General features: G+C 41.7%; 2 protein-coding genes across 2 annotated transcripts in view; one reads left to right on the plus strand and one right to left on the minus strand.

Annotated features, from left to right (window-relative positions):
* Positions 1-7,190: 7,190 nt before the first annotated feature.
* Positions 7,191-8,528, minus strand: LOC133028404 (clarin-3). The gene is made up of 3 exons (XM_061095599.1): positions 8,294-8,528; positions 7,562-7,750; positions 7,191-7,468 (listed from the first exon to the last, which is right to left on the minus strand). Exons 1-3 carry the CDS (start codon positions 8,526-8,528, stop codon positions 7,191-7,193), a joined length of 702 nt encoding a protein of 233 aa, XP_060951582.1.
* A 2,419-nt stretch (positions 8,529-10,947) lies between these two features.
* Positions 10,948-23,140, plus strand: part of ptprea (protein tyrosine phosphatase receptor type Ea) — a 48,066-nt gene continuing 35,873 nt past the window's right edge. Inside the window, exon 1 of the mRNA XM_061094700.1 lies at positions 10,948-10,999. The gene's annotated coding sequence lies outside the window, so the exon portion shown is untranslated. The remainder of the gene's footprint in view (positions 11,000-23,140) is intronic.

A 23,140-nucleotide genomic window follows, 5' to 3' on the forward strand; every position in this document is an offset into this window, starting at 1 on the left:
CAGCTCCGAGGTGTCTCTGCTTCTTTCTCCTGCGGTCAGGCCCGTAAATCTCAGGCGGCCGTGACACTGATTGACGGCCCTGTGACAGAGCTTTGCAAATCCTTTAATCCGTTCATAAAGCTCAACAGGGGGCACTTGATGCACTTTATTCCAGCACCTCTTCCCATCTGGCTTCTATAAAAGACACTCCGTGCTGTCAGATGCTCTCAGAGCCTTGTCAGGAGCTGATGACATGCAAGGCGGAGAGATTTAATGCAACATCATCACAAAAGAAAACACTCAATTTGAGTGGCATACAAATACTAGCACACTCTCTTTAACCTGCACATTCATTCCTAATGATGAAATTTGAATAATTGCCCAATTGAGCTGAACAGGCCAAGAAAAGTGTTTTGTTTCCCCCCCCCCCCCCCAACAAGGGAGAGGAAATACTGTACAAAGCAGACTAGAATTTATATGTGCTGTCCCATGGCTGCAGACGGCTGGAATCTGTGTAGTTTATGGCCGTATGGATTGGAGAACAGCTTGCAGTCTGTGACTATCTCAGTTACAGTGGAGTGTCTGTGATCTATGGATTTGTGTCCCGCTCCAGTGACGGCCTCCTCCGCACAGAAACCCCTTTTTTTATCTCAGGGAGACACAGATGAACCTTGAAAGCGCAGAGAGATATAAACTCCCCCGTAAGATAAAGTGCTTTAAAGAGGAGAGTCTGTACATTTCTGTAACATCAAACACTCATGAGACATACAGACGAGATGCTTGATGGTCATATTTACAAGCATTTCAGCCTTGACTTTAAATATAAAGGGCAGGTTATGTTAATTTATTTAATGGCTGCCAATGACTACAACTATATGTGTGGTGCAAGTTACAGATGGTGATTTGTTTGATTCAGCTGTTGAATGCTGCCCCCTGGTGCAGAGTGTGAGCAGCTGTGTCCCCAAGGAGTTCTCCTCAGCAGAGTGTTTGCATACCTCGCAGCAGCCCCCTTAAATTCTATCAAGCTGCACCAAAGTTCACACACTCACAGTTACAAGTTCCCTAAAGACGTCTATTCTTTTCATCCAGATCCATTAATTATTCTCTGAGAAATTGTTAAAAATGTAGAAAAAATGCCTGATTTCACAATAGTTTAATTTGTTTAAAAGAAAATATTCCAGATTAGAAAATAATATGATGCAGTATGATAAATAATATAAAATTACAAACATCTGCCCCCTGATCTGGATTTGCATTAAAATGTAACGGGTTTGTCCTCAAAGTTTCAATTATCAGTTCGTTTTCAGTAATCTTGCTTCAAACAAACAAATTAACATAAAAAAAGGGGGTGACACATTAAAATGATTAATTAACCAGACGAACGTTGATGACACAATAAGACCCTTACTTGTTTGTGTTATCACATGATTTGTTTAAAAAAGGTTAAAAACTAAAAGATCTACAGGCAGGTATAGTGAACCATGTAAAACAGGCTGAGTTTGAACAGGTGGTTTAATACACATGTTCCTGTACAGTCCCGCCGGCTCTAAACCCCCCCCCTGCTGTGCAAACTGCCAAGATCTGCCCCAGTGTGAGACCCTGAGGCTGTGAAGTCCGTGTCTGTCCTAAAACTATCCTCAGTAAATCATTTCAGGAATCAGTCTCCTTGGTTATACACTGTTATATAAAGCATATAATACAACAATGATTTATACACAGTGCTCCTTTTCCCACTCTCTGATTTGTCACACACTGTTTTGAGTGTTCAGGAGAGTTAATGCGATGCCTGCGTGGCCTGATCTGAAACGAAGAAATGATGATGAGGACTCACAGGCCTTCTGTTTCGATAAAAAACAGGTCACAGTGACAAACAAGAACAGCTCTGTGTGCACAACAGAGAGAAAGTCACTGAGCTGCGATCATGTCAGCAGAGTTTCTGCATATTCAGTGTTTCACTTCCACAGAAACTTAGGAATATGCTTTTTAAAGCTTGCTTTGTGCAGACAGGCTGAGGACCAGGGGTGACAGGGCCTTTTCTGTTAAGGCTCTGGCTTTTTATCCTGAGATATTTGTTTTTCTTTTTTCAGTTTTGTGTCGGTTGTGTGTTAAAAACGTCATCGACACCCTCACTTGCTCTGGTGAATCCTGCGGAGAATCTCCTGCTTTGTTCTCAGACTCTCACTGGGAGAGAATGTGCGGAGGTTCTTCAGAATTCGGTGCATGTCTGAAATCCACTTTGAAAAGCTTTCAATCGTTTTATAAAGTTTTATTTGTACTTATCTGTCTTATTTTATCTTATTATATCAACATTTTATCTTTATCATCTTAACTGTTTTCTCATCACTAACATTTCTTACTTTTTTTGTGTAATCTTCAAATTGCTTTTAACTGTTTTTTTGGTTTGCCTTTGATTTTAAATTTTTAACTTGTTAAGCACCTGTAACTAAGTTTTAAAAAGTGAATTATAAATTAAGTTTGTTATTTTTATTATTACCGTCTCCATCTTTGTGTCTTTTAAACAATATTTCATCTTTTTCAATTGATAATCTTTCTGAAATACAGCCATTAACATAAAACCCCTAAAAATCTATTAAACTCTGTGCAGTCTTGCTCTCCCCCCGCCGGCCTTCTGGAGATTTACTGTCGATGATGTTAACCGTTTCTCTCGGTGTCCAGGTCAAATGGCGCCAATTCAGTTAAACCGTGTGCTGTGTCAGGAGGTTAACTGTGTCCCTACGTGTTGCAGCCACCGATATCTATCACACCTGCCAATCAGGGGCACATCCATCAACAGCGGTGTCAAGCGGCGTGGGCCAGAGAAAGTGCCCCCCCACCCCCTACCATCCATCACTCTGACTGTACGCTGTCATCCGGCATCAGATGAACATTTATTTTCCTTTATACCACACAGACGGATTAGTCACGTAAATTCTGCACAGAGTGATCAGTTCAGTTTGTCCCCATCGAGGCCGTGAGACCACGTAAGGACAATCTCTGTCTTTTCTTCTTTCTCTCTCTCTCTCTCTGTCCCAGGTAAAGTGGAGAATTGGCTTCAGGTGATGTGGAGGAGATCTTATCTTCTGTTAACAGAGGAATGACACCATAATGGAGCAGCAGGGGTGCAATTACCTTTTAGCCCTCCTCCTCCTCCTCCTCCACCTCCTTCTCCCCTCATCCCCCGGTCCTCATTCTTCTCTCCTTCCCTCTACCTTCACCTCAGCCTTCACTGACAAATTAAGATTAATGACGGAGATAAATAAGGAGCCTGCCTCCCTCTCAGTATCACATGGTCAGGGTGAGTGTGGGACTGCACTGATGCGATCACTTGTTATTATTCTCTTGTCCTGTTCTTTTCAAAACTTTATGAAAAGTAACTTATAATTTTGAAATCCAAATTGTCAAATGTAGCGCTGCCTTCTCCTTCTTAGCAAATTAATAAAAATGTATTAATTTAGGCTGATATAAGTTTACCAAGAATAGACAACATTTTATTCTTACTTAGGAGAAATTACAGGCAAATGGTGTGAAAACCAACAAAAAGTGACTAATGCCAATTGACAAAATGGTGAAAAGGTCACCTAGTTATTGTTGTAAATATACTTTATATAAAAACATTTTATTTATTGTTATGTCTTTCTTCTTTCATCTTCTTTATTTGATTGCATTGGTGAGTTTTACATGGCTGACTTTGCACTCTTTTTCTATTCTGTGAAACACCTTGTAAATCTTGTAACTCTGGTTTTTAAATGTGCTATAATAATAAAGTTAATAACAATTATTGTTATTATTATAAAGAGAAGTAAGTGTGAGATATTTACAATTATTAACGATGGTGGACGAGAGAAAGTTCCAGAAGTAAATGTGATGTGTATGATGGCTTCAAGATGTACAGTACCAGATCTATACATGTTTAGGACCTTACAGAAAAATGCAGCAGGTACAAACACCTCAGGAAACTCACTAACTATGGAGGGAAGAGGTCATTCAGTAAGTTATATAAGGACGTAAAATAAAAAGGCTCTAAGGCATTATTAAAGTTTATTTCAATATTTTTTCAACTGATCTCAGTGCTCCTGTTGCCTTCACACTTGCCATTTACATATCTTGTAATAGTGGATGCTTAATGAACTTACAGGTAAGAAACTCTTAAGGTGTTGGGCCCCTCTTAGTTGTCAACGTGAAACCACCTTCCGAAGGTGGAAGGAGACGAGACCCCCTTCCCCCAGCCCACTGTGCCCCCACTGGATCGGACTCTACACGGCTGAATGTGAGCCCCCCCTGCCCTGCAGCTGGAGGTGTCTGTTTCACGGGCCTCTGTGATGCGGGACCTGGGAGGATACGGTTTCACAGGTACAAAAGTTTCAGCTTTAATCCTATCACACAGAGTGAGTGGTCAGGGTTCAAGGCTTCCGCATAATCCCGGGTTCATTCATTCCGGTGAGGCCGAGAGACAGAGGGTATATGCAGAGAGGAAGAGATTATACTGCCCGTCTCTGATTTTATTCAATCAGTGTTTGCACAGCAAACGACGAGAGGGATCTCTCAATAGCAATTCAGCTATTCCACACCTCAGCGCACGCAGGAGAAGATCAGTAGAAGATACAGTTAAATATCTCCTCTGGCAGCTGGTAAACAGGTTAATGTTCAGCGTCAAGGGATCAGACAGCCATTTAAAATGCCTGTATGCCTACAGGAGGCTTTTATTTGTTATCAAGCCAGAAGTAAAGATACACAGAGCATTTATGTTCCAACTGACTGAAAAAAATAATCTTAGAAAACAAGACATGATAAGTTTGGGTGTCGCTTTTTATAGTTTACTCACAAGCTGTAGTTTGTCAAAGGGTCAAGGATTAATTGCGAGAGTTGAAAAATAAAATAAGATTGTCTCTAACGGCCGATGGATCTGTGCAACAATGTGAGGAGCTTATCACTTTCACAGCAGGTGTTTTTTACACTGAAATCGGCTTTGACACAACCTCCTCTGGATAATACAACCTGCCTCTGCTGCACAACACAACGGGTCCTGGTCACAGCTTCAGGGTTGAGCCATCAATGTATAAATGTCACTGCAATGTCACACGTGCCTGTTTTAATTATGTTGCCTTTAATAGATGAATGGAATAATGAACAAAACTTTATTCTGACTTCACACGAAACCTCAGACGACACAGAGGATGTTTCGGCTCCGCTAGAACAATTCTGTCAGGTCTGAAATGCGTTTGATTCGCGGTAGAAAACGTGCATTCTCGGAAACTCAATACATATTCACGCTGACGAGCACAAAGCTGATTGCTGCATCCTTCCACGGGTCCCTTGAAGTGCAGGACTTGAAGGAAGAGTGGTTCTTTTGAAGGCGAGTAGAAGGCGTTTCGGGGCTGAGAGGTGCTGGAAAGGGCATGTCCAAACAGACTTTAGGCCCTGAGTGATGGGACACGGGAAACGGTAACAGGACACCTGGGCCCTGCTCCCATGTCAACACAGTCATGTGAATCACAACGGTGAGAGCGTCTGAAGATCCCGGAGACAATAGACGCCGACTTTCGACAGAGTCACAAGCTTTGTCTCAAACGTTGTATTTGTCAGCATTTCATGTTAGTTTTCTTAGCTCGGAATCCTTTGAAAATGATTAAACAGATCTCAGATCTGTGGAGAAACTCTTTATCTGTCATTAAGGCTGTTTATCCCACATGGAAGAGGACACTGACGTTTAAACAGCTCTCTATCATGAGCCACGAATTGATGAAGGTAAAGTAATCCATCTCCGTGCTTCAAGAGGAGGATACCTCTGGCAGCATATGGACATATTGTAGAGTGGAGCAATTCATCAACTGACCCACCGAATTGAAAACAATATTGATGTTATTTGTACACTGTTGAAATAGTCACACAGAAGTATTATTATAAATATATACTACCCCTCCATGAACATGGAGTAGGCAGGGTTTACCTATACTGCAGCCAGCCAGCAGGTGGCGATTGAGACACTTTGGCTTCACTTTTGGGAAGCTGTCATGTAATCTATCTTTGTATGTAGTCTATGAGATGAAATTGTTAGTTAGCTAAAAAACAACTAACGAGTTAAAAGTAATGACTAAAGGGACGGAACATTCATTTTCTGCTGCTCTAAGTGAGACTGGTATAAATACAAACGTGACCAAACTTAATACACTGACACTTCAATTGTATACAAACTTAACTGCAACCATACTTTATATCTCATTAACAGTATAAAATAACGTCCAATTTGAAATCAGCTCCATGTGCATATTTAAAACATTATAGCTGGGGCTGTTAGATACTTCAAGTTAATTTCCTGTTAGCCTGCATGTGAAACCCAAGCTCCACAGGTGTGTGTCATTTTGTCCTCAGTCACTGAGGTATCACTGAATATGGATGTTTTAAAAAGAAACAGCAATTACCAATAATTACCACAACTAAAATTAAATCTAAAACCAAAAGGCGGATTGAAAAATAAGTAAATAGTCTTCTCTTGTTTTGAGGATTGGCGACGGGATCTCCCTCTTCTTCCATTTCCTTCCTCTCAGAGATAGAGGGCAGCAGACAACAATGAATTCCTTCTGCGACTTCACTCACTTCTCTCACCTTTTACTAAGATTTAACCTTTAGACCTTTTTATGTCAGTTTGATTCACTCATAACCGACATTTGTACATATGAATGTATTGACCTATTTGTGCTTCTACAAAAAAAGTCATATCTTTAACATTTAATGACAAAAAAACTGATAAAAACCATAATTTGAAAATTAAAACATGGTTTATTTACATTCATTGATTCATTCGGACACATATGGGAGTCGTTGTATTCATGTATAGCCGTTGATTTATAGGACACTTTGATGTATTGATTTAAATTTGTCATTTCACTATAAAAAATAAAGTTTTTTATTACAGTAAGCCAGAATAAATATATTTTGAATGACTAATATTTCAACGCCCAAAATATGTTCTATAGGGCATAAAATATGCCCTAAATCATTTGATATACAATTAGACCATTAAAAGAAACAACTGCTCTAATATGACAACATTTAACGTTGTGATGGTGATATGTGATCGGACATTTCTCCACCTTATCTGTAAATGCTGTACATCCATATTGTACTTTGCATCTCTGTAATTTCCCATGACAGTAAAGTTACTCCAGAAAGTCCTGGTGAGTAACCTGTTGACGCCACTGATTCCATTGCCGTTAGTACATCATAATCTCCTTGGGCGCGTCCTCAGTGGGCCTCTGCTGTTCTTGCCTTTGTTTATAGGCCGCGTGCTCATAGAAGTATATCACAAGGATGGCGCAGAGAGAGAGTACCGTGTATGGGATGACCAGGAAGTATCCCAGCAGCAACTCTGACGACCTGTTCCTCAGTTCCACGGGAACGCCATCGGCGTAGTTTTCCACCACACCCTCTGCCATGTTGGTCACGTAGACGTTCGACACAAATATGACGAGGACGACAACTGACAGGATTGCTGCAAGGAAACCATTTAAGATGTCTTCATTCGTGATTTTCATTGGGCAAATGCAAGAAAAATGAGCTTATGGGAAACATTTGAGTCTCTTACTGCTGACAGAGCTGCAGACATAGATTCCCATGGGCCCCATGTAGGTCTCGTAAGGGTTGCTGACAGAGTTGTAGATGCCGATGAGGATGCTGCCGGCGGAGAACAGCAAACACAGGGCCAACAGGCACAAGCCCAGAGTGTGCAGCGCCACCGGGACAGGGCCATCTAATTCTCCCAGCGTAGGAACCACTGCTCACACACACACAGAGAGCGAAAGAGAGAGTAGAAGAACAACATTACAGGTTAAATACAGTACAATATACTATAATGGGCGAAGTCACCATAAAATACTATCGTCCATTTTCTTTTGTAGGTCACCATGCCACATATAAACAGTATCACCCAAGGAAATAGTGCCTGTGTTAAAAACGTTGACAGTATTATTATTGTTATTATTATTAATAAATTGAAGGTGGTTTTCAATTGACAGTAGCCTAAAAAGATAAATCATGCAATTTTAATAGATACATCATAGATGTAAATTAACTATTTATTAGTACAAATTTGTGACTGTTACTGATCTCTCTTTTTCACTTTTTCACACTTTATTATTGTTGGTGATGTTGTTTTTATTATTCATTCATTTTGACAGTGATTTTAACAATGCTCAAAAACAGTCACTTGGTTAAAGCTAAACATGAAAAATTAAAGGCAGGAAATGTTAGAGGTTTTCTTATTGAAGGTGTCTTGTAATTTGGCTGGACTTAACCTTTCAGAGCCTCGGAAAGTTACCTTGAAAAATGACATCCTTCTCCCCAAACGAAGGGCAGAAGGATCTGCTCAATATCCCTTCAAAAAGCTTAAAAGTGATCATAGCGGTTCCATTAAAGAAGCTTGTTCCAGCAGTTGTACACTCCATGGTCGTCTGAGCCCACCCTGTTGACATGCCCCACCCCAGGAACCCAACAGCTAGAGCAGTCAGGTTCGCACTGAGAATGAAAAATAGCATCTTGTTTGAGGAAGGCATTATCGCTGTATTCCAGTTGCACCTGTTGAATCAAAATCCCACTGTCTGGTCTCCGAAGCTCTGATGAGGCCTCTGTTTCCCTGATGATTCTGTGTATGAGTTAAGTTGGAGGGTGGAGTGATAGACTGGTGGTCATAAAATGTCTTGATTATGACTGACCTTTGGTTTAAGAGGAATAGGCAGGGCTGGTTGTCATGGTAAGGACACCAGTTTCCCCCCCCCGACAGATTAAACATGAGGCCAAAGAAACTCGCATCTGACGTCTGGATGTGTTAAGATTGTTTTGAAATCTCAGAGTTTAACAGAACAAAATCCTTTCAGGACACGAGGAAGACGATTGAGATAACTCTAGTTCCCGTCTTTCAGTGTCTGCACCTTTTTGTGTTTTCAGCGCCTTGGATTCAAAATCCAGCTCTGGAAATTGTAGCGTCATAAATCACAGTTAGGATTAATTATTTACCTGTTTTACTTCCAAAAATAGCTATGGGAAGAGCAATGATGACGAGTGTTGAAGCCTGGACAGGGGTTGGTTTCTTTCTACTAAAGACATGAGGAAGTGTGTGGTGGTTCATGATACAAGAGTTTGCAAGTGCAATAAGACAAATGATATATCCTTAAATTGTAAGACATGAATAAAAAAAAATAACATTAATAAACAGAGAGCTGACAACTATAACTGTGTGAGTTTAAACTGTTGTAAAAAAGGAAGGATGTATGATTCATCTTGCTCCAGTACAGCTTCAGTAGTTCCTGGTAATGGGACAGGAAGTGAAAATATCTGTTATGATAGATTTTAAAAAATAAGAGTTAAAACATATATTCAGCAGCAGGCTGGCATTCAATTTACTTGTACAATTATAATGAGTTACATTAATTTGATCATCATCATCATATCATCTTTTATATCATAGTGATAGTTATATAATCCTTTCAAGGTACCCTGTTATACTCTAGTATAGAGTTAGTTAAGTATCGTCCTCTCAGAGTATAAACTCACTTTATATCATTATATTAAATATAAATACTTTTCAAATATCATAAAATACACACATTTCAACCATGTTAATATTGATTTCTACTCTTTATCTAAAACATTATGAATTCAAAATGATATCATAATGATCCCAGCTCATTCAAATTATAATCATCAGTGTGGTTTATGACCAATAACAGCCATTTTCCTGGTATGGAGAGAAACAACAATAAATGAAAACTTTCCTTCTAAAGTATAGTGTATTGTTTAAAATTATAGTGTCTTCAAGTTTTCGTGGATTTAACTATATCCACCTCCATCCTATCCAAAAGACACCTTAAACAAACAGTCCAGTAATCAAACATTTAGCATTTCTACTGGGACTCATCATTGGACAAAGCTCATGTCCCCAGGCCACATACACAGACCCAGTTATAGTTGTAAGGCAAGATTAGTTTATTTGTAGAGAACATAACAACAACAAGGCAATCAAAAGCCATCACGACACATTGTCAAAGCAACATAAGGCAATAAAAACAAAGCATTTAAAAAAGAAATGAAAAGAGTTAAATACAAAACAAAAGAGTAAATTAATAGAATAAGAAATAAAAGAGTGTAGGAAATTGGTGATTATTTGATTTGATTAAAGCCCGTGGCGAACAAATTAAGAAAACATCATAAATTCCAATAACTACACAAAGCATTGAACTACAGCCAGGGTCATCACTTTATTGGGGTCCCCTGGAAACATCTCCGTTGTCGTTTTCGCAATTTTCTGTGTGTTGCCTTCAGAAATCAGTTTTTGTTGTGACTGTTTTTTGTGTCATCAAATTAAGGAAGTTGTTTTCTAAATGTACCTGTGCGTTGAGCTCTATCGGCCACCGTCCGAGAAGATAACCCCGCATGGACACGGGTTTTTCTGAGACGCAGGTCCTTGAATAATTATAAGTCTTTATAATAAACACTGTACAGTTTCTCCCGGAATTATATTATATTATATATAATATATATTATAATCATATTTAATTATGGTTATCTTATTTCACTTCACTGTATAACCGTAATTCACATACGTGTTATACCTGCACTTTTTTTTTTTTTTTTTCTTAGACTGTCGCACTGTTTGTATTTTGTATTGTTTTTGTGACTGTTCGTATTGTACTGTTTTGTTTTGTGATGTATATTTTGTGTAGCACACTGAGAGCCACTTTACCGAGTCAAATTCTCTGTTTGTGCAAACTTACTTGGCCAATAAACATGATTCTGATTCTGATTCTGATTCTGATTGAATCCTCGGTGTGTCCTTCAGGTGGCGACCCGCTGCGACTCACCTCGCGTCCACGCGGTGGCGCCCTCCCCTCGCCTGAGAGAGCTGTCAGACAGGCCAGCAGCTGATGTGTTGGAGTGAACCCTGACTCCTCCCCCTCTCCGCTGACAGGAGCATCGCCTCGCCTTCTCCACACACCGTCCTGCACTCCGGACTCCGGACGCCTCCGAGGTGAGTGATCGCTTCATTTCACCGTGACGCATTTTCGCCTCCAGACACTTATTCCACGAGTGGGAAAAAGGTTTTATTCTATTCGAGCCTCTGGGTGGAGAGGGGGGTTCCACACGCAGCAGGGCGCCGTGCTACCTGTGCGTCACGGTCCTTCGTCTCCGGTGGGAAAAACACGTCCACAGCGTTTTAATTTTTGTTTTACGACCACCTGACTGGAGTCGACCCCTGTGCGTCAAATGTGGGTTAATGGAACACGCGTTTTGGAGTTTCTATCCCCGTCTCCTCCTCCTCCTCCTCTATCTTCTCCCTCCAGTTCACCTCCACACGACCATCCATCATGTTCTCCATATTGTGGATACTGGTTGCTTGTGGTTGAGCTGGTGTCCACATGTTGGTGGTGAGCGGGAGGGAGTTCTGCTCCAGATGTCAGGGATGGATCCGCTCAGGCTGGTCGCTCACAATTCCTCTCCGGGTTTCTGAGTTGGGTTCCTTGAGTTTTGACTTGTTTGTGAAATGGAGTAATCACCGGACGTGACAGTGACACAACGTGGGGAAGGTCAGAGGTCAGGGTCAGCAACAGATCCCTGCAGCAGGTTGTCTGTACAGCAACGTGCTGGGTTGAGGGAGAGATGAAGTGTGACTTGTGTCTAATCTGAGATGGACATGGACAGTTAAATGAGACAAGACACCACTGACATTATCTCCCGCTGACCTTTCACTAAAGAACGACTCTGACAGCTGAACACACATTTAAAATCATTCTTAGTGCAAATAACATGCTCTTGCTGTCACTTTCCCTTTCATTGCTTCCCTCTTATAGGACTCGTATTTACAGTTTCTGGGTTTTAAATGCTCTGCTGATACTTTGGGCTGGAGAAAGGTCAAAGTTCACTCATGTGAGAGAATCATTGCTAAATCTCAACCTGTCAAGAGAGCACATGTGTTGAATGAATGAATGAATCTGAAAATGAGGTTGTTTTTTAACGTTGAAAGTTCATCTTGTGTCCCTCCGGGCAAAGAAAGAAACTATGGCACTCAGTAGAGTCCATATAAGGACTAACAGTTCCCTTAAATCAAGCTGCAAACTCAAATTATATCATTATGTTAAATATACATATTTTTTCAAATGTTACGAAATACACAGATTTCGACCATACTAATATTGTTTTCTACTATTTATCTAAAATAATTCAATATGATATGTCACCTTCCCTTTCATTGCTCTCCACTTATAGGACTCGTATTTACAGTTTCTGGGTTTTAAATGCTCTGCTGACACTTTGGGCTGGAGAAAGGTCAAAGTTCACTCATGTGAGAGAATCATTGCTAAATCTCAACCTGTCAAGAGAGCACATGTGTTGAATGAATGAATGAATCTGAAAATGAGGTTGTTTTTTAACGTGGAAAGTTCATCTTGTGTCCCGCCGGGCAAAGAAAGAAACTATGGCACTCAGTAGAGTCCATATAAGGACTAACAGTTCCCTTAAATCAAGCTGCAAACTCAAATTATATCATTATGTTAAATATACATATTTTTTCAAATGTTACGAAATACACAGATTTCGACCATACTAATATTGTTTTCTACTATTTATCTAAAATAATTCAATATGATATGTCACCTTCCCTTTCATTGCTCTCCTCTTATAGGACTCGTATTTACAGTTTCTGGGTTTTAAATGCTCTGCTGACACTTTGGGCTGGAGAAAGGTCAAAGTTCACTCATGTGAGAGAATCATTGCTAAATCTCAACCTGTCAAGAGAGCACATGTGTTGAATGAATGAATGAATCAGATAATGAGGTTGTTTTTTAATGTGGAAAGTTCAACTTGTGTCCCTCTGGGCAAAGAAGGAAACTATGGCACTCAGTAGAGTCCATACAAGGACTCACAGTTCCCTTAAATCAAGCTGCACCAAACTGCTCAGTTCCCTTTTACATTTTTGCAATCAGGATCCATGAATTATTATTATCTGGGAAACCTGTGAAAATATAAGAAAAACACTCACAAAAGTGAATTTCTTTCTGTTCTACAATTTCTATCAGGGATGTGAGATAAATCCATCATTGTCTGTGTGGTGCCATCCTTACAACATTTGTTACAATAAGTTGGTGTGACTTTCTTTTTTTTGTATTACTAAACGATGACTCATTCCGCTCCTTTCATTGCAAAAGCAGCTCTCTTCACAGTCACCTGACCTCTTGTTAGCTCAACTCAAATTGTCGAGGCAGACGAGTCAAAAACCAGTCGGCTGTCATTTTCCTGAACCCAGAGAACCGGTGTTTAATTCACCAGACCTGAGCCGACAATCAGCAACGAAGTTACCAACTGTAACGTCTCCATTTCCCTGTGTTTACCAGTTTTATCATCACACTTGTGGCTTAATTTAACCCAGTGTGATTTGTTTAGCTGCCACGTGCCACATCCTTTAATGATTCTTCTTTACCTGAGTTTTTGTCTTTTTGCCTTTTCCATTTTTGAAGTCCGTGTCTGTCATTGACTTTTGACTCTTGGTTTCGATTCCTCTGAACGGACCTCAGGAAGGACGATTCTTGTCAGAAGCTGATGAGGATGCACTGACATAAACACTCAGTTTTCCAGGACGAGTCACAGGAAGCAATAACATTAAGCTGGTGATTGATTTGTTTTCTTTATCTCTTTACCATTCCTGTCTGAACTCTGTTGTGTGTGTGTGTGTGTGTGTGTGCTCGCTGAGAAAAAGAAGTAACCTGCACTAGTGTGAATTGAATCTCAGTGAATAATCAAACTGACGTCATGGACAATAACATATTTCTAATTCCAGAAATCTCTTGTCTGTCTGTGGCTCACATATCTGCAGGGTCACTTTTACGGTTTTAGAAATAAGGATCGGGATCAGGTCGACTGTGCCAAATTGTCAACAGGTTCCATAGTTCCAGCTGCTCTTTCACAACCTGCACTGAACTGCTGCTTGACTCACTGCCAAGATGTTGTCCTCCAGCTTTTTAAGGACGGTTAAAACTGGCGTACAGGAATGCGTGCGAGGCGCGTGCCGTGCGAGCGGGGGGGCGGGAGAGGGGGGGGTGCGCTGTGCAAAATGAGCAGATGCGGTGATTAATGAAATCCACAGTGAGGTGGAGAGGGCTGAGTTAACCTCAAATTGCCAGTCACGGATTTAATCCCTTGCAGTTTGCCCACACTCTCTGTCTGTCTGCCACCTTTCTCTCTCCCTCTCTCTCTCTCTCTGGCTCTCGGAAACACCCCCCCCCCCCGACTCTTAACTCTGAGACTCCACGCTGTGCCGCGCCGTCCCCGAGGCTGCGACCACATTAATTGCGCTCTGCTTCTGGGTACGCTTTATTCCTCACACAGGCGGAGAAGGAACTAATTGCTCTAAAGTCCAAACTATCGGGGATGAGCCCGACTTGACCCTGAACTTGTCAGATATTTGCCGGCAGAAATGGGGTGTGGATCCTCGTGGATTGGGCACAGGGAATAGTTAAGATCCTCCTTTTGATGCAAACAGCGCGGGTTCTTTTTCGTGTTTGCCCTCGTCGAAGCTTGCAACAGCATATTAAGCTGCACTGTGTTGCAACCATAGGCTTGTTTGTGCTTGCGGCTAGTGCTACAGAATGCAAACCCTGCAGCCTGCTTTTTCGGATTTTGGCATCGTGCTGAAATGATTTAGTAATGATAAAAACATGCAGAGCGAGGAGATAAGAATTTAGCCGGAAATTTGATTAGAAAACTCGAAGTGCCACAGAGAAACGAACCGGGGGAGAGGCTGGGCCATGTTTGAAAACTGTGCCAGAGCAGTGAGATGCAAAACCGTGGAAAGCAGAAACAGATCATGTGAACGGGGGGGTATTGCTTCCTGCCTGGAGGAGTTTTTTTTGCGAGAGCCGGAAGCCTCACCCGGGCTTGGCCAGAGGTGGGACCTCGGTGACACAGAGCGGGTGTGTCTCCCAGTAAAACACATGGCTGCTGGGAGGATTGTGTGCAGCTGTACAAACTGCTACCTGCGGCCCTGCCTGTAATTCAACACACACACACACACACACACACACACACACACACACACACACACACGCCCTCTCACCATCTGATCTGTGTTACACTGTGTTCTGCTGCTGCTGCTGAAGGGAGTTATTGTTGTTATTGAAGCACGCGCACGCCGAAGCTGGGCAGATTTGTGTTTGTTTACCGTGGAGCTGTGCTTAAGACTCGGCCGGACCACTGCGCCACTGAAACAGCTGGACGGAGATCAAGGTTCTCCCTCGCTCCAGATGCGTCAGAACTCATCCACCAGCTGTTCAATGGAGGCATTGTAAGTTCCTCTGAGATAGCGGCGAGGCCGAGCACAAGAGACACGAGAGAGGGAGAGAGAGATAGTCGTTTGTGGAAGAAGTCCAAATGAATTCTGTCGTGCCTGTCACTCCTTTATAGTGCTATCATTAAAATCCCTTAAGGAACACCTGACCTGTCTTTCCTAATATTTGTTATAGCGAGCGAGTAATCACACAGATCTGCAGTGATTAGTTTGACATTTTAATCAGTTGTTTTTCTTGCTGTCACATCATCGTAAATTTTATATTTGTGCATTTAAACAGGAGTGTTTATCATTCATTAACTCCAGAGGTTATGTTTATTCTTTATTTGTTTGTCTGAGCAAATATCTTTTAAACTTCTTTTGAGGATGGGACATGATCCGAAAAAGGACCCCAGGATTATTCTTTATCACTTTGACATTGTGAGATAGGCTGTTTTTTTTTACATTTTAACAAATTTCAGAGGAAACGATCCATAAATGTTGATGAAAATAAAAATCAGGCATAGCTGAAATATAAGTTTGAGCAATTTGTTGCATCTTGCTGGAATTGAAAGCGACACTTAGGCCTTGGCGGAGGTATATGCGCTCTATTGGATGCTATGGTGATTCATTTAGGCCAAACAATTAAGCGATTGATAACAAGATAGTGATTGGCAGATTGTGAACAAAAATTCTTCTAACAAAAATACTGTAACCCCTTTTTATAATTTAGCAGAACCCACTCGTGAGCCCTGATCATGGGGTTTTAGCCTCAGCGTTTCACGGGGTACTGACCCAAACGTGAGCTGTGTCAGACCGATGGACTATTTGAAGAGGTGAATTACTTTGCAAGACAAACGCAGAGCAAGAGAGAAGTCAAGGCTGTGCTGCACACCCACGCGTGCATTGACAATTATTCTGGCTGATAGATTCCTTCTCGGGTTGCGTTCAAGTGGAGCTGCACTGGGCGTTCGCTCCAAATGTGAGGTATTTAAACGTCGAATCGGCCAATAGTGGGATTCCCAAGCTGATAGTTTAATACCGCTGAAAAACATTAGCATTTCTTTTTACTGTCAAGAAATATTGCAGCTAATAAACATGATTTTGTGCAGCAGAAATATTTTTGTGTCATGGTAATCTTCAGATTTAGTGTAAGACCTTCCAGGAGTTCCCTGTCTCCAGGCTGGGAACCATGAGGCTGAGCCCTCCTGGTTTGAATCAGAGAATATATCCAAGGCAACAGCTTCCCAGTGGTGTATTCCCTGCCTCCAGGCAACGCATAGTTTCTCTATTGTGTTTCTGTCAGACGCTACATGAGCACATTACAAAGTACACCACAAAGCCCTTAGAAGACAAGTTTCTGGAAATGGAGCCGGTGACCTCGCAGTTGTGTTACGAGTGTCCGAGGAGGAAAAGCAACCAGACACGTTATTGTCGGCGTTGTAGCAAGTGAAAAGGAGAACTTGTTTTGTAATCACAACCTCTTCATACTTGACAATCCAGAGTCAGCTGCTGTTGCGTGTTGACAGCTTTGATTTTTGAACATAAAAACCTTTGTGGAATTGAGCCGTCATTTTTTCAGGCTGAAATGTGGCAGCCCAATTTGGTGACCTGCTCGGGGACAGCAGGGGTGGAGCCCAGGAAAGCTTAACTCCCCTTGGCGTCGTGGCCTGGTTTTAACTGAAGTGCGAGCAAACAAATCCAGCTCATGGCTTTAAAGCATGTTTCAGTCCACCTTTTTTTTTTTTTTTATTATTTAATCTCAATGAATGACTCTGGAAAAACAAATATTAGGTTTTGCTGTGGGAAACAAAGGGGAAGCCAGGGGCTGAGAACGTGGTTAATGTGTGTTTGACAGCCAGGAAGTAAAAAGATTTCTCTTGCTGTGGATTTTCTTTTGAGGGCTCGCTGTTTGATCTGAGTTTGGATCTGAGAGGAAGTTTCCTTTTTATATGCACCTTACAAATCACTCCCACACATTCCTCGATAGCTTGATGTTTATGATAATGTATAACGTCTCTGGAGTTTAAAGATGAAGTGTGAAACCGATGTTTCTGAACTGTGTTTTGCCTCTAAAACAGCACTGAACTACTGAAATGTTCTCACTCGCACAAAACCATGTAAAGTGGCTTTTGATTGATTCAAAAAGCAGCAGGCGGTGTCTCACGCTGCGATGGCGCTTGTAGAAAGAGAAGTGATTATGTCCCCTTATTGCTGGAGCACCTTATACATGTATATGCAAGCTTTTATAAACACAAGTACTCCTGTTATAGAGACAAGTGATTCTTCTGATGTACAAAAATGTTCATGGCTATTTATGCACCAACGCCACCAACTTCAATGCAGGCCATGACGGTGTGCCAGGAAAGGTGCAGAGCCAGTGTCTAGAAAGTAAAGAAGCCTCCACCCGGGTGTCACGTTTCCATCACTGCCGATCGGAGCCGGAGACGATTAAAACCAGTTTCCACTGCAGAGTCCGTTTACCTGAATGCAGATTGTATCTATTCCCATTGCAGGCCAGATGTTAAGCCCCTTTTCTACTGGTCAAAAACCCACTAACAAGCACTTTGTTATCGAACCAGATGCAACACTGGCAAGAAAGACAGGTGACAGATGTTTTCAGTTTCATCCGCATTCGTGACGTCGAACAGGACTCACCGGGATTTACATGCGTTTACCCATTAAAGTTGGTGTGAAAAGGTTTATGTAGATGTTGGTTGCTTTCTGACCAGTAGAAAAGGGACTACAGACACTGGAGTGAGGCTGCAGATGCTTACAGGTGTCATGCAGTCGAGCTTCTGTCATTAGCCTCTGCATGTAATTCAGGATTTTTACATGTGTGCACTGATTTCTCTCTTACACGTCAAGAAATGCTCCTTTCTTTACTGAAATGTTAATGTCAGATCATATTCTATCACATTAGTCTGACGTTAGAGTGTCTGTGTGTCTCTGTGTGTGTCTGTGTGTGTGTGTGTGTGTGTCTGTGTGTCTGTGTGTCTGTGTGTGTGTCTGTGTGTACTAATATCCTTGTGAGGACCATTTTAAGCAAAGACCCTACAGCGTGAGGACATTTTTTGACCGGTCCTCACTTTTTTAGATGGACTGTTTGAGGGTTAAGACATGTTTTTAGTGTTAGGTTAAGAGTTAGGTTTCGAGTTAGGTTTAGGCATTTACCTCGGATTGTTAATGTTGTGGTAAGGGGCTAGGGAATGGTTTATCTCATTGTGTGTCCTCACAACTATTGAGAGATGTGCGTGGGTGTGTGTGTGTGTGTGTGAGAGAGTGGGCGAAAGAGACAATAATGTTTGACTGTCTCACTACTGAGGCTGTTGACATGGACGAGTACAGTGCTTTATGAATAATGGATGCTGACTAAAGCAGCCGCATTTCCTATTCATTCTTTCAAGGCTGCAACACTGGGACTTGTTTTGTGATGATCACGTCAGTCGTCCGATATTTATTGTTCAGTGTCTCCAGTAATATGATGCGGTGTAAAGATATTAGACAACCTGCAGTGAACATTATAAACACTATAAAGCACTGAGGGGGACGAGAATTAATTCAATGTCTGGGTTGTCGCTTTTATGTGTGGAGCTGGAAAGGATGTGGTGTTGCGTTCGTGGTCAGATCTTTCATTACAAGATCCTTTTTAACTTCTTAAAAGCCTCATCGTGTTTTTCCCTCTGTGATGAACTGTGTCTAAACGAGTGCAGTTGGATGCGGCACTGAGTCGACAGCCAGGGCTCGGCTGACATGCTCTGCCTGCTGATGGCCGCCGTGCAGTACTCAGGCAAGCACAACGAAGCACTAATGTATGGGATGATAATCAGAGCTGTCCCGGGTGATATAAGCCACCAAGGTTAAAGGCGGAGTGGATCATTCAGCATGTTGGAAATCAGATGAGGGGAGGAACCTTGAACATGCTTCATGCAATTGAATTCCTGTCACTGTGGAAGGATCTAAATTCAGCTGCTGTGTGCGGGTTTTACATCAATGTGTGTGTGGAAAAACAAAACAGAGATGATACGGTTTAAATAAAATTCAAAGTTAAGCCCTTTTTTATTATTTGCGATCTTGTTCTTTCAGCAGATGATCATCGGAACGTGGATCGACAGGAAGATCAAAAGGTTCTTTTTGTATGAAAATCGGATTTATAAATTCTACGATTATTAAAAGTCCATTTTGACGTCAACTATTGGAGGAATCAAGATTCAGACATATCAGCGTCTGCTCACTGATATGAAAATGTTTGTTTTATGAAAAAATATGTACATTTTTGCTTAATTGAACATAAACAAATATTTGTATATTATCTATGTATTTGGTTGTATTAAGTGTTTTATTTTTGTTCATGGTTGATGGTTTAACTGTAAAATAACCATCAGAATTTTGATACCAACATCTTAGGAATCATAATATCAATATTGTCATCAGCCCCGGAAACACTATATAGTCAGGCTCTATCAGTGTGAGAAATCATTAATGATAAAACAAAAGCGTGGAATATAATAAGCCTAGTATTTAATAAGAAAATGAATATCACTATGAGGTCTGACCTCCGGCTGTGGAGATTTAATCGATAAGTGCTGTGAAACATTTCCGCTTCGGAGCTCATAACTCTACCTTTTTTTTTTTTAATGTGGAAGGTTGTCATGCATATTAACACAATCCCACTGCACTGTAGGTTGCTCATCATTGCAGCATGTGGTCGCACAATATGTTTTCCCACTGGGAAGGCGGCGTGTTGACAGTAACACTAGTCCAAACACTGCCAAAGCCTTTTTGTTGTGCTCAGCCAGAGACAATGCCAGATCCACACCATTCGCTTACAATGAAGGGACATTTGTTTATCATAATTAGAGTCTGCTATGATGCCTGCACGGATTCAGACATAAAAGGCTCTTTTTTGAAACTGAAGCTTGATTCATAACCGGATAACGATACCTACCAGGCAACGTTTGACCATTCATGTGTTTCTTAGAGGGAGGATGATCCCTCCTTCACTTGTTTTTACCCTTTAGGTCAAAATGACATAATTTATTTATATGTAAATGATGATGATTATTAATTTGCCTCATTGTTGTCTCTAACAACAGATTAGAAAAATTCCCACTTTACCCTTTAGATGACTTTAGATTCGACCATATTAGCTGATCAATTATCTGCCATTTGACTTATAAGTTAATTGAGTCATAATATAGCTCTACTTAAAACTCTTATGACCTGTTGATGTGAAACTCTTTGCACCATAAGTGGTTTAATTTCATCATGGTTTAAAAGTAGACTCATTCCAAAATGTAGATGTTATTTCACTCTGGAGCCTTTAATATTTGCTGGGGATATAGTGCTGTCTATGATAAAATGATATAAACATGTGTTAACAGCCTTATTTGTCCTTTATCCGCCCACTCCTCCTCAGAGCTTCCTTGTTTCACTGCACCTCGCACAGAGAGACGGTTTTGAGCTGGATAACAAGGAGCAGAGATCACAGGCATCCATCGCAAAACCCTGAACGTTTCCCCTGCTGCTCTCAGAGAACCAAGACATGGAGGCAAAGCCGTTTAGAGATCAGTGCGATCATAATAATAATGTGTCCCGTGTCTGAGTATCACAGTTTCTCTTTGTAGGCCCAGCCCAGGCAGTGGGTGGCTCTTCACACAAACGTCTATTATGGTGAACTATGAATTGTTCGAACCCCTCTTCCTCCGCGCTTTCACTCTCTCCGCATCTGGAGCACAAAAAAAAAGAAAACAAATGTACATTATGGGATATGTATTTTTAACTCTGGGAGTGTGCGTCTCCCGTGGGGCTCCTCCATGCGCCCGCGTCTTTGCACAATGACTGATTTGTTATTCTGCCGGAAATTAGTCTGGTGCTTCAGAAAACAACCGCGCCGGATTGGCCTCATTGTGTATCTGTGTTGTTCTCATTTATAAATCACACATAATTCCTGCTCTGCGTAAACGTCTGGGACATAGTCAAACAAGTGCGATGCCTTGTAATCACCATCACCTGGTCGTGACATATGGAATTTGGTGGTAATTTTGTTGCGCTTTTCCTTGTTTACGAGTGCAGCCTCCCTGAGCTGTATATTTAGGCCGTTTTTTTTCTCAAAGCTGGTGGGCAGTGGAGTGTGACACGCGACTGACCTGACGGACTGAAAGATCCTCCTCTGCTTGCTGCACAGAGGGGCTCAGCAAGGAGACAGGAAAGGGTTTGATCATCAGATCGGCGCTCCCTGGAGGGGGAAAACGCCTTGCTCCGCGAACACACAGAGACACTTCCTCATTTGCAGTCTTTTATGACTGCCGGGGATGAGCCGGTTGAAGATGAGGAGGCAGATAGTGGACGCTACACGGCTGCTGGCTCTGTAAGAGGGATTTTGTCTCCACTCAGGGACCTGCTTTGTGGTTGCTGTGGTGTTGTTTTTGATTCGAGGCGACATTTAACTCTAAATCCGACATGTGGACAGAACGCTCTGAGCCATCAGCGTAGCCTGTCTAAATAGGCTGATGATATATAATTTAAAAAAAGGCTCTACACTGCTACCAATTCATGTGCGATCACATCCAGCAGCTGCTCCACTGCAGGGGGACTACTTCCCCGCTTAGTTAGCCAGGGAGATGCCTTAAGTCTCATTGCAAAAACAAACTGATTAGCGCAGACAAGTTTAATTCATCTTCACCCGGAGCAGCTCGGTGCTCCTCTGGTGTGTCTGCAGCGAAGGAGCAGTCGGCTCTTCCGCCCGGTGCACTTTCGCACAGCCAGAACTCCCACGAGTCTGCTCGATTGTTTTCATTAGTCTGTCGGCGGTAGCTTGATATTACTAGCTGCCACCGCGGGTGTCATTTTTCTACGAGTTCCAAAAGAGATGAGAGAGGTGAATCGGAGGGTTTGTTTTTATAGCCTTCCCCACCCATGCTGTTACTCTCGTATCTGTGTGGTGTCTGATATAAGAAGCCAACGTGCTCCAGGCCAAACGTTTCACCCGGCATCCCTGCGCCTGTAATTGGTTATAGTCGAAATACGTTGTGTGTTGGGGGGTGGGTGTAAGCGATGGAGGATAGGAGAAGGGGGCAGGGCGGGTGTGTTTCAGTCCAAACTACAACCACAAGCACAACTGGGAGACTGGGAACACAGGGAGCTGTGGTTGCTCGCTGGTGCCAAAATACATCCCCCCACGATGAAGAGGAATTTTTAACACATCTTTCATTTGCATGTGTCCAATTAGGCGTTCTTCAGATCCTGCTGGGTGTGATGGTGGCACAGGGCGCCTGCGTCTGCCATCCTTTCTCTTGAAACAGGCAGTGTTTGTCTTGGTGGGTGTGCCAGCATCCTTGTATTTGCGCTCTGAAGTTATTTATTTAGGTAAAAGAGGGAGGGAATTCTGCCGTTATGCAGAAGAGGGAACACCCTGATATTTATTTGCAATATTTGCCCTGATCATATCGTACCTTGTCACACAGTTTAAATGACGGTTGATTGAAATAAAGCTTATGTCATTTATCAAGAAAAAAATAAGCATTTGCTTCCTTTCACCATTTATACAAATTACTTTCTTTAGGGTTTCAGAGCATTGGTTGGACAAAAACAAAAACGAACATTTTAGGACATAATTTGGGCTCTAGGACATTTTCTAACACTTTACAGACTTAGCAATTAATTGATTAATAGGACAAATAAGAATAGAAAAGGGGAAGAAATTGTTAGTTGCACTCCTGCAATAGAAGGATGAGAATGAGCTTTAAGGCAAATAAAACACTGTTATCATCTAAAGAAGAAAATCTTTTTGCTTTGTTATTTTCGCTCTATTTTTTATGAAAAAAAGATAGACCTGAAATGATCTGAAGTGAG

The sequence above is a fragment of the Limanda limanda genome, chromosome 21 (genome assembly GCF_963576545.1).
Source record: "Limanda limanda chromosome 21, fLimLim1.1, whole genome shotgun sequence".
Taxonomy (NCBI): domain Eukaryota; kingdom Metazoa; phylum Chordata; class Actinopteri; order Pleuronectiformes; family Pleuronectidae; genus Limanda; species Limanda limanda.